Source organism: Oryzias latipes, chromosome 3, assembly GCF_002234675.1.
Source record: "Oryzias latipes chromosome 3, ASM223467v1".
NCBI lineage: Eukaryota > Metazoa > Chordata > Actinopteri > Beloniformes > Adrianichthyidae > Oryzias > Oryzias latipes.
Window position 1 is genome coordinate 26,428,677 of NC_019861.2, and position 15,634 is coordinate 26,444,310.

General features: G+C 41.3%; 1 protein-coding gene across 4 annotated transcripts in view; it reads left to right on the top strand.

Annotated features, from left to right (window-relative positions):
* LOC101173776 (talin-2) overlaps positions 1-15,634 on the top strand; it is an 88,244-nt gene that overhangs the window by 53,113 nt on the left and 19,497 nt on the right. For all 4 annotated transcript variants that reach the window (XM_011492750.3, XM_011492756.3, XM_004067398.4 and 1 more), the window contains exons 11-32: positions 666-821; positions 1,611-1,712; positions 1,932-2,008; positions 2,817-2,997; positions 3,135-3,248; positions 3,375-3,483; positions 3,574-3,782; positions 4,194-4,292; positions 5,336-5,503; positions 6,148-6,282; positions 6,414-6,573; positions 7,582-7,748; positions 11,171-11,299; positions 11,629-11,742; positions 11,953-12,066; positions 12,367-12,501; positions 13,389-13,517; positions 13,677-13,779; positions 14,017-14,225; positions 14,463-14,582; positions 14,704-14,901; positions 14,983-15,122. In XM_011492750.3, the coding sequence (XP_011491052.1) occupies positions 666-821; positions 1,611-1,712; positions 1,932-2,008; positions 2,817-2,997; positions 3,135-3,248; positions 3,375-3,483; positions 3,574-3,782; positions 4,194-4,292; positions 5,336-5,503; positions 6,148-6,282; positions 6,414-6,573; positions 7,582-7,748; positions 11,171-11,299; positions 11,629-11,742; positions 11,953-12,066; positions 12,367-12,501; positions 13,389-13,517; positions 13,677-13,779; positions 14,017-14,225; positions 14,463-14,582; positions 14,704-14,901; positions 14,983-15,122 (3,068 nt within the window). The remainder of the gene's footprint in view (positions 1-665; positions 822-1,610; positions 1,713-1,931; positions 2,009-2,816; positions 2,998-3,134; positions 3,249-3,374; positions 3,484-3,573; positions 3,783-4,193; positions 4,293-5,335; positions 5,504-6,147; positions 6,283-6,413; positions 6,574-7,581; positions 7,749-11,170; positions 11,300-11,628; positions 11,743-11,952; positions 12,067-12,366; positions 12,502-13,388; positions 13,518-13,676; positions 13,780-14,016; positions 14,226-14,462; positions 14,583-14,703; positions 14,902-14,982; positions 15,123-15,634) is intronic.

A 15,634-nucleotide genomic window follows, 5' to 3' on the forward strand; every position in this document is an offset into this window, starting at 1 on the left:
GGCAACTATTAAGTCTGTCTTTTTGATAAAAAGGGTTTGACATTAGTAATTTTCTTAATGACTGTCTAATCCAGTCGGTGCACAAGTGTCATAGTAACTGATTAGTCAAAACTCTGTCGGCATAAAAAGAAGAAAAAAAAAACCTTGTCGGCATGAGCAGCCCCTCCCTGCAGGACAATGTAGAGTGCTGGAGAGAGCACCAGGGCAGCTGACCCCAAATTTCAGACCCCTGCAAGCCTTTTCTAATGGAGTGGATGCCACAGAAGCCCCACCTAGAAACAAAAGGTTCTGCTGTCAAAGTTCAGGAGTATGGAGATGCTTCATGAAACAAAAATGCAAATGAAATCTCAAGAGGCATATCTCAGTGTGCATTTTATATAAATCATTTTCACTAACTAGATGATCCGTAGCAGCCATATGTTTAACAGAAATGCCCAACTTTGACCCTCCCTGTAAAAGAGCCTGCGCAAAAAAACCCTTGTTCAAGAAAAACTGTTTTATATTTTGTCTTGTAAGAAAACATTCTTATCAAGAAATTTATTTAATAGCAAAAATTTCTTAGTTTAAGAAAAAATGTCTTAGTTACTTGATTCTTTTTACTTTTAATGTATTAAATCTTGAACATTTATGCAGGATTGTTATTTGTATGTGGTTTGTTTTTGCAGGAAAAGATGAAGAGTAAAAACAAGCTGGTGCCACGCCTCCTGGGCATCACCAAAGAGTCTGTGATGAGGGTGGACGAGAAAACCAAAGATGTAGTTCAGGAGTGGCCGCTCACCACTGTGAAGAGGTGGGCAGCTTCACCCAAGAGCTTTACCTTGGTAAGCCACACACACACATGCATGCACGCACACACTCTGTATTCACTCCAATGAAAATCGTGTGTTTGGTGTTTTAAAAGGAAATTGAGCTTAAATTTTCATTCCTGGGTATTTTTTATTTTAATTGTGGGCTGACAATAAACCAATCTGTAAATCAGACAGCTGAGATGATCCTGCAAGGCCTTTTGCTTTTTCATGCGGCACATTTATTTAGGAAACTGTTTTGTGCTTCCTTGTCAATATTTCTCTTCTGTTAGCTGTCTGAATTGAGCAGCAACACGGGTCTAATCTTGCAGATCTGAAAGATCTGCCAAGGGTAATTAGTTAAAGTGCCTTGCTGTTTAGTCTGTGTGTGTGTCACCCTGATTTGGGGATTAATTTGTCATTTCAATGTGGAGGAGAAAACGGGTAAATGTTATATTTGTACATGAGCAATGATAAATATTTTATTCATAGAAAAACCGTATCCTCCATCTTTAATCGTTTGCTTTACATTAACAGAAAATAATGTATAACTTTAGGATGTAGGATGGGGAATAAAGATGCAAATTGTCCTGCATTGCACGCAGTCAAAGATGGCTCTTGGGTTAATCTAAGTCTCTGCATGCTGCAGCAGCTTGACGTCAACCAACACAATGTGTGGTGTTCATCTGAGACTAGCTGTCTCCATGGATTCACATTAATCCTCGCACTAAATCCTGAGCCTGTACACAGTGCAAGCACTGTGCTGGTTACTTTTCATTGCACTTCAGTGCAAAATGCATGATCATGATGGGACTCTGTTTATAGGACTTTGGGGAGTATCAGGAGAGCTACTACTCTGTGCAGACCACTGAAGGGGAACAGATCTCCCAGCTCATTGCAGGTTACATCGACATCATTCTCAAAAAGGTAGGATGGCCCTCTTTAGATGAAATCAAATCCGTCCCTGTGGCTGATGCATTTTTCGATCTGCTTTCACCTACAGCTGCAGATAAAGGGCATTTCAGCAGATAGGCTTATGTTGCAGCTTTGTGCATGCATTTTGGTTTTTGTGCATTTTTTTGCAAACATTACCTGCTTGGTTTCCCTGGGGGGGAAGCATGAATCTCATGTGTCTCATCTCTGCAGAAACAAAGCAAAGATCGCTTTGGATTGGAAGGTGATGAGGAGTCAACCATGCTGGAAGAATCTGTATCCCCGAAAAAGTATGTTGCTAATACATAAATGGATAAGTAAAGACCCATCACAGTAAAAAAAAGTAATTTAGTTCACACATTTAAAGAAACCAACAGACTCTCTGCTGCTGCCTCCTTCATCTGCAGCTCAATTCCAAGCTACAGTCATGTTTGTTGGGCTTAATTCATTTCTGATTGCATGTATGTCTCTGCACTCAATGGTAGACATCTGTCAGAGTTCCTCTAATAAAATTTGTCTCTATAAGCCTCGACTGGGATGGCTTCCTAGTTTTCAGTTTACCACTGTTTCCTTCATCTGTTCTCTTTTTTTTTGAACATCTGATGCTCAGGAGCATGATTGCAAAGTTCCACCGGGTCCCCTCTTCAGAAGAACAAAGTGAAATCTGATTAAAACAGTGACAACTTTCTTTGTTATCTGTTTTGTATTTGACCAGATTTGTCCCATAATTTATACTTGAAATACATTTATATATGACCTTTATTATTATTATATGATTATTTACATTGGATATCCAGAGACTAACAGAGGATGTTAGGTATGAATCTCTGTGGAATGATGTTTGCAGATGACATTGTGATCTATATACAGAGCAGGTGAAGGAACATCTAGAGAGGTAGAAGTATTTTCCAGAAAGTAGTCAAATGAAGGTCACTTGCAGCAACAAGGACAAGAGTGTGTTTGGTGTGGCTGAGAAGGATGGAGCAGATGGGATTAAATGAAAATGATTCACTGACGACACCAAAAGGGACCAGCTGAAAGATGAAGAATAGTTCTGTTGGTATTTTGTATTGATGCTATTTTTGTGTGTATATGCAGGTCCACTATCCTGCAGCAGCAGTTTAACCGCGTGGGCCGGGTGGAGCACGGCTCTGTGGCATTACCTGGAGTGATCCGGTCCGGCTCCATTGGCACAGAGTCCCTCACTTTAGGAACCATGCCTTCTCCGCAACAGCAGATCACAATGGGCCAGATGCATCGTGGACACATGCCACCACTGGTAAGACATGTGACGCAGGTTGATGTTCCACAGCTCCGAGGTTTTGTTTTATTCCAGTAAATCACCCCAGGTGACAGGAAGGTAAATTAAGCATAAACAATTGGTCAGGTTTTGCAGCAGACCTTCTTTGTATGCAGAGTTCAGCCCAGCAGGCTCTCATGGGAACCATCAACACTAGTATGCAGGCTGTGCAGAAGGCCCAGATAGACCTGGGAGAGGTCGACAACCTCCCACCACTCGGGCAGGACATGGTATGAACAGCCACGATGACTCACTTTTGTTATCGCTCACCACTTTTCATAATAGCAACTTTGAAGTTATCAGCGTTGTTTTTCCTATTTTCTTCCAAATATTCATCATTTGCGGCCTCTATTTAGGCATCCAAGGTGTGGATCCAGAACAAGATGGATGAATCCAAGCATGAAATTCACTCCCAGGTGGACGCCATCACTGCAGGAACGGCCTCCGTCGTAAACCTCACAGCTGGTTAGTGGCCGTTTCTTGACTCATCTTGAGGAGCTTGGTTTTACGCACATCTTTTGGATTACATTTTTTAATTCACACCTTTCCTCTCAGGTGATCCCACCGACACAGACTACACAGCAGTGGGCTGTGCCATCACCACCATCTCCTCCAACCTGACTGAAATGTCCAAGGGTGTGAAGCTGCTGGCTGCACTGATGGAGGACGACGTGGGAGGAGGCAACGACCTAATGAAGGCCGCCAGGACGCTTGCTGGGGCTGTGTCTGACCTGCTGAAGGCTGTGGAGCCAGCTTCTGGAGAGGTGAGGCCAGGCACTTTGAACCTATTTTTAATACATTTTACTGCATACTTTGGCTTAGAACGAGAGCATACAGACGTTGGTTTTGGTAAGGAATTGTAAAAAGCAGAATATTCCACCTTTATTGAAATCATAAAACAAAAACATGCAAGAAAATATAGTTTGGAGGGACAATGACACAAAAATGGAGGTGCAAATTGATAAAGCGAAGTAAGCCACACATTTTCATCTTTAAGATTTCGTGACAAACTGTCAACCCTAAAGGCCAATTAAAATTAAAGTCACGTCAGTAATGCACAGTAAACAACTGATGCTACAGCAACAGTGAAAGGAAACCCAATTCTCATGATACAAGGTGGTGCAAGGAGATGGTAATCATTATATGTGACTGTGTCTTTGTGTGTGTGTTTGAAGCCTCGTCAGACCGTGCTGACAGCGGCAGGAAGCATCGGTCAGGCCAGCGGGGACCTCCTGCGCCAGATTGGAGAGAACGAAACAGACGAAAGGTTCCAGGTAACTCCTTAGTCTGCCATGTGTCATCAGTGTTACTTTAAGTGTCAAGTTCTGCTGACTTTCCCAGAACCACTCTCAGAGGGAAGTTTTATTTCAATTTCACCAGAGCATGCAGGCTTGATGTGATCCAAATTAACTTATTTCCCCACACAATGAGCTTTTTTTTGGTTACCTAAACAAAAAGGCAAGATAATTGAAAACTAGGCCTTAAAGTCCCCCTCCAATCATCTTTTTATCTGTTTTAAAAAGCGTTCCCAGCAGCGGTCTTTTAATTGTGATAACAAAAAAGTGTGAAACAACTGAAAATATGTCATATTGTAGCTTCTTCAAAGTAGTAGTAACTTTTTTGTTATGTATGTAATTCCACATGTGTTAATTCATAGTTGTGATGCCTTCATCGTGAATCTACAATTTTTGTAGTTTCTCCAGAGAAGCTAGAGTTTATTAGAAACAAAGGACTACCAACACAGATTAAACCCGCCCCCACTCCCCTCAGCCACTCACAACCTAACATTAGCGAACGAGTTCCGCGGACGAGGAAAATAAAGATTTATGTGGATCTATTGTCTGTGAGTGGATGCATCAGAATGGAGCGGAGCAGGGAGCTTGTGGCCCGCCCACTGTTTTTGTGACGTCAATTTTAAACGTAATATTCTGTATATTTGTCCTCCCTCATGAGAAGACTGCCACAAAAACATGTTAAAACCACCCAAAATTTGATTTTGATTAGTGTGTCTTTAAGGAATGCAGCTGTTGATGTTGAAGGTTTGAATATATTGAGAAAGTTTCTATGTTGTTCATGTGATTTGTTGAACACCACTGCATTTTCAATTAAATGGGGAAACAGCTTTTCACCTGATAATCCTACAGCTAGGAGTATTTTGTGTGTTTTTAACTCACAGTTTTTTTGGGTGAATTCTAGGACATGCTTGAGCAGTTCATAGACTATCGCTGCAATAACACCCACATGTCATGAATAAAATAGACTACATATTGTTTGCATGCACTTTTAGAATAATTCCATTGTTTGTTCCCTGTTGTAGGATGTTTTAATGAACCTGGCTAAAGCTGTGGCCAATGCAGCAGCTATGCTGGTGCTGAAAGCCAAGAACGTCGCTCAGGTTGCAGAGGACACAGTCCTGCAGAACCGGGTCATTGCTGCCGCCACACAATGTGCCCTATCCACCTCCCAGCTGGTGGCGTGTGCAAAGGTAAATAATGTGAAATGCTGAGTTTCACCCATATATAAATCTAGATATGTAAATATATGTGTGCATATGACATGTGCTGCGCTGCACTAACCGGCTAACATGTAATGTAGAAAGTGTAACAACATGGGTGTTTCTTTTTGTTGCACCATGAGTGAGGGGCCTTAGACCAGAAGTGAGGTGCATGCTGTTTGGCTGCTTGTTTGTGTGTGTGTCCAATTAAATGGGCTTTATGCCAGAAATGAGGTTCTACATTCAGCTCCTGTCATTTCCTCCTCCTCTCTGGGACTGTTCGGAGTTGTGCTGTGTATGGGACACGGACAGCTCTCCAGGACAGCCAGGTGATTGGCAGCTCATTTGACTGACAGTTTGGCTCTCGTCCTCTTCGCTAATCACAAAGCGGGAATTTATATTAAACTTGTATCTTCCTCAACAAATAAACCATATTCCCCCTGTCTCATGCTTATTTATTATATTATATTCTGCTCGGGCGCCCCTAGCGGCCGTTAGAAAAAATGCGTAAATTAGCCGCATCATTGAATAAGCCGCAGGGTTGAAAGCGTGTGACAAAAGTAGCGGCTTATAATCCGGAAATGATGGTACTCCAGTTCCTCTTTTTAAAACTTCTCACACCTCGTTTGCTGAAGGTGGTGAGTCCAACCATCAGCTCCCCGGTTTGCCAGGAGCAGCTGATCGAAGCGGGAAAACTTGTGGACCGCTCAGTGGAGAGCTGCATCCAGGCCTGCCTGTCGGCCACAGAAGATGGTGAGCTTCTCAAACAGGTGAGGAAGCTTTTTGTAGCATAAATTCTTGATTTAGAAAAGATCTGCCTTGCCTCCCTCAAGTTTGATGGCAAAAGAGAAGATGATGTTAGATACATGCAATGATTTTTGTTATTTGTAATCCTCTGAAGGTGAGCGCCGCAGCCAGCGTGGTGAGTCAGGCTCTGGCCGATTTGCTACAACACGTCCGCCAGTACACCTCCAGGGGAGAGCCGATCGGACGCTACGACCAGGCCACGGATACGATCATGACCGTCACAGAGAGCATTTTCATCTCCATGGGGGACGCGGGTGAGTCCAAAAGAGTCTTCTTTTGTTTTTTTGTTTTACTTATTATCTACTTGCTGTTTTTAATAAAGCGACGGTTACAAGGTAATTTCCCCTTTGTGCGAATAATAAAGATTTATTCGATTCTATTAGTCTAAAAAGCCTTTTTTCTTAATCGGCAAACTCTGGGCTTCAGATAATATTTTTTTGATAGTTTTGATTGATGTTTTTCCATGGTTTTTGGGCTTTTTAGGGGTTTGATAATAGGGACATTTAAAATTTATATTCCATACTTAACAAGTGAACATCTATTCATTCCTTAAATGACTTGGTTGGCCCATATTAATGCTGAAACTGTAAATCTCCTCTTCCAAATTGGAGCTCAACTCTGTTTTCAATGCTTGGATAAACTTGCTGCCTTGTTGTGAGTCTGTTCAGCCTCGTCCCATCCTTCCCTCTGAGAGACTGACACTGTGGAGGGTCTGAAGTGACGGCTGTCAGCTGCGAGGAAAGCGCTGAGAAAAGCTGACAGGGACGATAACATGTCTGACAGCAGAGAAAGACCAGTGGATTGGACAAGAAGTTGGGAGAATGTCAGGGTTGTAAGGTCAGCTCAGATGAACTGAGTGGCCTTATTGAAGGGTGGAATGACTGTTAGCCCCATTGAAATGGGGTCAGATGTGCAAGGGATTCCTTCAGTCGTGGAGCGTTGGCAGATCTGTCAGTGCTCTGACATGAATCTGAGAGTTTTGAACTTTATACCTTTTGTGGACTTTCAGGTTATATTCTTTTGGTCAGTCCTAAATCATAAAGAATATTGTCAAATACGAGATAAAGAATAGTCCCTGTCAAGAAGGCTTGTATTACTTCAGATGTGGTCAGTTTTGATGTTGCGTTTTGTTTAAGTAAGGATTCCCAACATCCTGCCTTACAGTTTGACCGTTCAATTTTAATTCAGATTAAAATGTGTATTTTAGACACATTTCTAATCTCTGTGTCCATTATTCCATCTGCTCTCCCTGCCCTTTCTAGGAGAGATGGTGCGTCAGGCTCGTGTTTTGGCTCAGGCCACCTCTGACCTGGTGAACGCCATGAGGTCTGATGCTGAAGCTGAGGTAGACGTCGACAACTCTAAGAAGCTCCTGGCAGCTGCTAAATTGCTGGCAGATGCTACTGCAAGGATGGTGGAGGCTGCAAAGGTGAGCAACAAGCCGAGCACAAAGCATGTAATTAAGTTCTCAAGTTTTTATTTTTGCTGTTGTTGCTGTTTTTCTTTTTTTTAAGGAAAGCAATCAGATATCTGCACTAAATACAGTTTTTGATTTAATCTATCAACATTACAGATTCCTGCAAGATGTTTGAAAAAGAACTTTGAATAAACCATGAAAAATGCTTTGAATTGCATCATAATTTAGGCTCCATTGCAGCAGCAACTATCACTGGCTGTGGCTCAGAACTTATTTGATGCACGTGCAGAGAATTCACTTGCACAGCAAACAAAATTAAATGCCAGAAAGAGAGTGAATATTCGCACGTAATTTTCTAAATTTAGGCGGCCAGTGCTGAACATTTTTCTTGGCAGCACGGACCCAGAGGAAGGGATGAGTTTAGGATTATGGGTTAGGGTTAAACTGGGTTCACACTGAATGCGATTTGCCATAAGGGGGGCCACTTACAATGTTAAGTCAGTGGTACAGACGCGGTCTGAGGTTCTGCGGCACGTAGAGTAGAACCCCCACAAATGGTTTACGTTCGTTTTGTCTTCTCTTTTTTTTTTTTTACATTTTCTAAAGCAAGGTTTGTAAAAGTGTCATTACTCACAATGAGAAACACTCCACAAAACATGATAAACAACTCTGTAACAAACTTATTCTGTTTAAGATTCATACGTCTTAAGACACGCTACGACTTCCTCCTTGAGGCAAGTTCTGGAACCAGAACAGTTCTACAGAAAACCACTGGGCGACTTCATAAGGAAATAAGCCCTACTTTAAAAAAAAAAAAGATACACTTGATAAATGTAGACCAGGTGTTATTTCACCTTTGGGGTTTAATGTGTTTGTTACACTTGTGCTGTGGTTTATTCTATTAAAATAGGCTTGGATCTGTAATTTTTGCTCAAATGGAGGATGGTATTCAGGTTGACATGTGACCCTTTACCTCTACATTAGCCTTTGCATGGTCTAACAATTGTCAAGCTCATTTTAGGTGGATATTTCCACATTTGTTAGTCTGCAGTATAGTGGCTAAATGATTAATAATTAGCATGCCTTGGATGGGCTGTTTTAAATCGATGCCTGATCTCAGTCCACAACTGTTTCCTTTTAGATGTTAATCAATATAATGTTTGACACCCAAGTATTGATACATTTGTGAAAGGTAACCACAGTAATGTCTGAAAATGAATCTCATTTTGGCCATTGTCAGTAAGCACAATTTCAACATGGCAGAACAGAATACTTGAATTATTAACAACTGCTGGGAATGCAATAATTCACTTTCTCTACGATTTGGTTTAAACCTCTATTTTTGGGCCATGTTTTGTTTTCCAGTTTGATTTGTGTAAAACAAAACAAAAAAATTATATATATATATATATTTATATATATATATATATTTAATTTCCTTTTAACCAAATTTGTGTAATGTGATAAATTAAATAATAAATCCTTTAATTTAGCACAACACATTCGACACTCAATGTAAACATACCCGTATACAAAAAGGGACCAACAGTTGATTTGTTTTAATGCATATGATTATATTGCATATTGCATAGTGCACATGATTCGGTTTTGAACCGAACATTGCGGCATCCTTAATGACTACAGCAGACACGATGAAAAACACAGATATCAGAAGATGAATACAAGCACACATTTGCATGTGTAGCATCCATCTTTCCATTTATTGCTGAAGATTTCCAGCCTCCAGTGGGTTTAACAGCCCAGCTATACAGTAAGTCAGTGACAACTGTGGTTGCCAATAGCAATTTTAAACATGACTCTGTACACTAGTCTGTAAAAAGGCCTGACTTTTTTATTGTGATTTATTCAATTAGTATTTAACACAGTCTTTGTGAAATAGAGAATAATCTGTAAAAACTACAGAATTTCCATAAATTGCATTTAACTGAACAGCATTTGCAGTTTCTCTCTATTTTCTTCTGCAATCTCAACTTCTCAGCACAGGAGAAAAAAATAAAATAAAACTGGAATAAGACGACATTGAGCTCTTCCTTTGCCGGCTGCTGAGGGGGAGTCTTGGCTTTGCTGCTTATTCCACCCTGATCTATCCAAACGGTCCATCTGCCATCTCAGCACATCAGCATTATTATCAGTCCACAGGATCACACAGACATTAAAAACTCGACTCCGCCACCATGAAAATAAATTAGAGCCTCCAGCTGGTTAGGCACGTGTGATACCAGGCTTATCACAGCTGTATATTTATCTGTGTTAATCGAGACGGAGACCTCAGACAGCAGTTTCCTTGGTGACTAATTAAATGATTTTACATGCTTCATTCTTTCTTTCGGGTTTGTTCTGGTTCTCTTTAAAACATTGATTTCAAATCACATTATGTCAATTTGCACCAAATATCTAGTAAATCCCAAAATTTGGAACATTCCAGGCTCTGAGGTAATGATGTAGCCATATTAAAACTGTTTGGAATTAAGTTGTTGCATCATATACATTCATATTTATAAAACATTATGTAGAAAAATGAATGTGTATTTAAAGCTGCAGGTAGATTTGAACAGTCTTTGGCATCTGCTGCCATTTGCCAAGTCCTCCAGGGTCTTGCTGCCCATTAATGCCAAAACTGGTCCCAGCCTCAAGAACAGGACTGCCCGACCCTGAAGATCTTGATCCAGTCAGGATAGTAGATCCTGCAATGTGGCAGCCCTTATCCAAATGTTTGATGCCTCTTAAAATTTTATCAATGCTTAAAAAATGTATGATTAGACTAAAATTAAAAATAGAATTATCTCTTTAAATTGTAGAAAAGCCAAAACTGAACATGACTTAAATAAACAGGAAATGCAAAATTGGCCAAATAATCTGCAGTAAATTTAAAACCTGCTGAAAACCATTAAAAGCTGTTAACAGAAAGACAAAATTATTACTTGGATAAATGGTTATTTTGATGCAACATTGAACAAAACAAAAACAAAAAATATCTGAACAATTTTAGATATTTCCAGTAAAAAAAAGACAAATTCTGCCTATTGTTGGAATATTTGATTTAACTGAAAACATGAAAAGTATAATATTATGAATAAAAAATAACAAAATACTATCAAACTTGTTTTTCTTCCTGCAGACAGTTCTGTTATCGTAATCCCTGCAGGCTTAGCCGTCGCTTCAGAAGTAGAACGGTTTCAAGCATTCGCTTTTTTCAATGTTCTTTTGTTTTTATCCCTGCTTGGTGTAGGCACACAAAAAAATACCAAGAAGCTGCAATATGTGAAAAGAACAAACAAAACATTTCAAAAATAATCCTCCAACAAAAAAAAAGGATTTAGTGAAACATTCCAGTGCTACATTTCGGGGATGTTCGTTTCTCCCCAGTCTTAAGACGGTCTCATTTTGGCTGCAACGGGTGTGTGTTTTCACAGGGAGCTGCAGCATATCCAGAAAACGAGGATCAGCAGCAGAGACTGAGAGAGGCGGCAGAAGGTCTGCGCGTGGCCACCAACGCCGCTGCTCAAAATGCCATCAAGAAGAAACTGATCAACAGGCTGGAGGTCAGGAGTGTTAGAGTATCTGTTGCGCGTTAACTTCAGTGCATGAGCTACATCAGAAGGATGCACAATTTCTGTATTCATTTCTGTATTTATTCATTATCAGTTTAAATTGGCAGCACCAGGTTGCTGCTAGCGTTTCCTAGTTTTATTTATTCTTTTGGCCAGTTCAATTCAGTTGTTCTTTTTGTTTAAACTCTTCATGTTTTGTTACCGTGCATTAAAGGAAGTAGCACACGTTTATTTCTTTTTTGAGGTGGAAACAATTCTCCTGTCTGCCCAGATATAAAAACAACAAAAAATATCGATTGCTTTATTTTACTGTTCCTCAGAATGCTGCAAAACAAGCTGCTGCTGCAGCTACACAGACGATTGCTGCTGCTCAGAATGCCGCTGCCTCCAACAAGAACACAGCTGCCCACCAGCAGCTGGTGCAGAGCTGTAAGGTAAGGATTAAAGCTCACTGTGAGTGCAGTGAGTTTTTTTCTTTTTCTTTCATAGTGCACCTGTAATGCTTATTTAAAAGTCCTGGCCTTGCAGTATTCTGTCCGATCTTTTCATCCATTGATTTCAAAACCTGCCCGTGGGTGCTGCATAACGGGAAAGAGGAATACCAGAAGAGTTTTTAACGTGAAGATGCGTGTTTGTATGTACAGGCAGTGGCAGACCACATCCCACAACTTGTCCAGGGAGTCAGAAGCAGTCAGGCCAAACCAGAGGACCTGAGTGCTCAACTTGCCCTCATCATTGCCAGCCAGAACTTCCTACAGGTGCATCTTTTACGTCCTCCACATTGCAGTTTAGGATATAGAACTTTTTAAAACTCCACGTTCTCAAACTGTCACTGAAAAACCTGAGCCCTACATTGGAAACCAGGCTGAAAGTATAAATAGTGCCTGTCGGTTGGGACCGTTAAATTGGGCCTGTAACCTCTTTTTTGGTACAAGCAGGCTTTAAAAGAAGTACTGTTGTTGTCAACAGGATGTGCTATTCACAATCACCTGCTAATAAAATGGCTCTAATTTAAAAGGACTTTTTCCCAAAGTAGCATTTTCTTTCTCACCCTGTAGCCTGGTAGTAAGATGGTGACTTCGGCCAAGTCATCTGTTCCCACGGTTACGGATCAGGCAGCCGCAATGCAACTGGGCCAGTGTGCCAAAAACCTGGCCACTTGTCTGGCTGAGCTGAGGACAGCTGCACAGAAGGTAAGGCACAGATACGCGGGAGAACTCATGCATGGATGCAGCTTACTGCTGCACAACCACTGCAGTTTTGTTACGCAAACACTGTATGTGGAAAACTGTATTTAGTTACATTTTCTATGTTGTCTACGTGACTTTAAAGGCCCACTCAAATAAAAAACAAATCATGTTTTTGCTGTTTTTAACATGTTCTTGTAACATTTTTCTCATGATGATGGACATATGTAAAGAAAATTAAGCTTAAATTTGCATTTCTCAGTCTCTTTTTAAAAGTTCATATGGTTGTGAATCAGGAGCAAATGCAAAGATGCCATTGGAAAAAGCCTGTGGCAGCGTCGTGGGTCGGCTACAGTCGGCAGGCCACAGTCTCCCTGCTCCACTCCATTCTGCAGCAGACAAATAGATCCATTAAAATCTTCATTTATGGATCTGATGCCAGTTTTGAGCTGTCATCTGGCGCAAACCTGTTTGGCTGGATAGTTTTAATATTGCTTGCTATTTTTGTTGTACTGGTAATGTAAGGTTGAGGTTCTGGGGCTGTAGGCTAGCAGGACAGCGTGTAAACAATGGGAAATGCAGACAGGCTTACTTTGCACCATCAGTCTTGCCCTCATCTTGCAGACAAATTGCTGATGAACTACTGCTGCTCTGCAGAAACTATAGTCTAGAAAACCACTTTTTTTTGGCTAAAAACAGCATAATCCTAATTAACAGACTATTGGAAATGCTTTTTAGATCAAAATATGATTGTAGTGGGACTTCAGTCAAAAATATAATGCAAATATAAAAAAAAAACATTTTTTGATGTAAACAAAGTTCAACAAGAAAACCCATGTAGTAACTTTAGAAAATGTGTTGTTGTTTTTTTTAACTGAACTCTTATTTTGAAGGCCCATGAAGCTTGTGGCCCGATGGAAATCGATTCTGCCCTCACTGCAATTCAAACACTGAGAAGTGAGCTGCAAGATGCCAAACTGGCTGCAACAACCACCCAGCTGAAACCTCTGCCTGGAGAATCTGTAAGAAATCCTATGAACCCATGAAATTCACCAGAATTCCTTCTATCAAAAGAGATATTTCAACCAGCTGGTGCATCCAAACTGAGTGATGGATGTTTGTTTTTTTAAGCCATATAATTTCCTGTCAGCAAATGTTTTGTTTAATGCTTTTCTCTTCAGCTGGAGAAATGTGCTCAGGATTTGGGCAGCACCTCAAAGTCAGTCGGATCCTCCATGGCCCAGCTGCTCACCTGTGCGGCTCAAGGAAATGAGCATTTCACTGGTTGGTTGCTTCTAGCATTCTTAAGTTGACTTTAGTAAAAACTGTTTCTCTCCTGCAAAGAGGTTAAGTTGACATCTGTGTCTCAAAAGAATCTTTACATATTTGTTTGATTTCTCAGTAAACAATATTGAACTTTAACTTTATAAAATGTTTCATATTTTGGTATGTTGTGCAGAAATATTAATTTTGCATGTTGTCTTTTGGTAAAGGTTTTTTTTTTCTTGTATGTTTTTGCAGGAATAGCAGCTCGAGAGACGGCTCAGGCGCTGAAAACTCTTGCCCAGGCGGCCCGCGGGGTCGCCGCTTCCATCACCGACCCCAAGGCTTCAGCTGCCATGCTGGACTCGGCTCGTGATGTTATGGAAGGGTCAGCTCTTCTTATTCATGAGGCCAAGCAGGCGCTGATTTCCCCTGCAGATGCAGAGAGTCAGCAGCGACTGGCACAGGTGAGGAGCTTCAGGTCTGCTCAGGGATGTGTAGCCTGTCTGCTGTCATCATGATAGGCTTCTCCACTCAGGCCACAGCACACCATCAAATGCCTGAGGAAATGTTCTACCTAATATGTGTTTGGGAGAATTTACAAGCTGCAGTTCACTTGGCTCTTTTGATTATTTTTAACTTGGCCCAGTTGCCTGTGCTCACCCCCGTAAACCTTGTCCGTTCTGACCTTATGTGTGTCTCAGGTGGCCAAAGCTGTCTCTCACTCCCTGAACAACTGTGTCAACTGTCTGCCTGGCCAGAAGGATGTGGACATGGCACTAAAGAGCATTGGGGAGGCCAGTAAGAAGCTCCTGATGGATGCTGTGAGTTTTCCGAATCTTAATTTTACTTTGCAAATTTTAGCTGCTTCCCTGAAGTGAAAGCAGCTGTTGTTGGGTTCTTGTCATTAAGCGTGCGTGTCTCTCTCATGTGTACTCTGTCCAGATCCCCCCGGCCAACAAATCCTTCCAGGAGGCCCAGAACGAGCTCAACCAGACTGCAGCCGACCTGAACCAGTCTGCAGGCGAGGTGGTGACTGCCACTCGAGGCTCCAGCAGCCAGCTGGCTGTGGCCTCTGGAAAGTTCAGCCATGACTTTGATGAATTCCTGGATGCCGGCATTGAGATGGCTGGTCATACGCAGGTTTGCCTGACTTTGTATCAGTTCCACACATCAACTTAGACGGCCAAATCATACACTTACACTATTTTGGTAACTGTTTAGAAAAAGGATGACCAGGTTCAAGTGATCAGTAACCTGAAGAACATCTCCATGGCTTCAAGTAAACTGTTGCTGGCTGCTAAAAGTCTCTCTGTGGATCCAGCAGCAGCCAACGCCAAAAATCTGTTAGCTGCCGCTGCAAGGTAACTGCACGCCTGCTCTTTTGTAGGTTTTATCTTCCACTTCTATTTCACTTCTAGATGAGATGAAATCTACATCCAATGCTATGTTCACACCGGGCATGTGTCGCACGTTCAATAACGAGCCTAACAGGTTTTTGAAAGCGCTTTTAGCATACTGTCTTCACGCTGGACTCTATATTAGCGCACGTTCATGCAGGTGGAAGAGGCTTGACGCGAAATATCAAAGCGAGGCAAGCGAGGCAAAAAATAAAATTCGTCCAGGCACAAATCACAAAAGTTAATTTCTCCTCCATGATTGATTTCCAAATAGTTGGCACTTCCATGTTTTGAAAAGGACGCTGACCATAAGTCACTACTGAATCACAGTCCTGGAGTTCAGCCTGGTTTAACCTTTATCTCACATTTTGTATGTAGAGCATGAAAGGACTTAAAAACAACGCGAAAGTTTTGAACAAGGAAGCCCAAAACACGCATATACTTTTAGTTGGAATTGGATGCTTGAACACATGAGG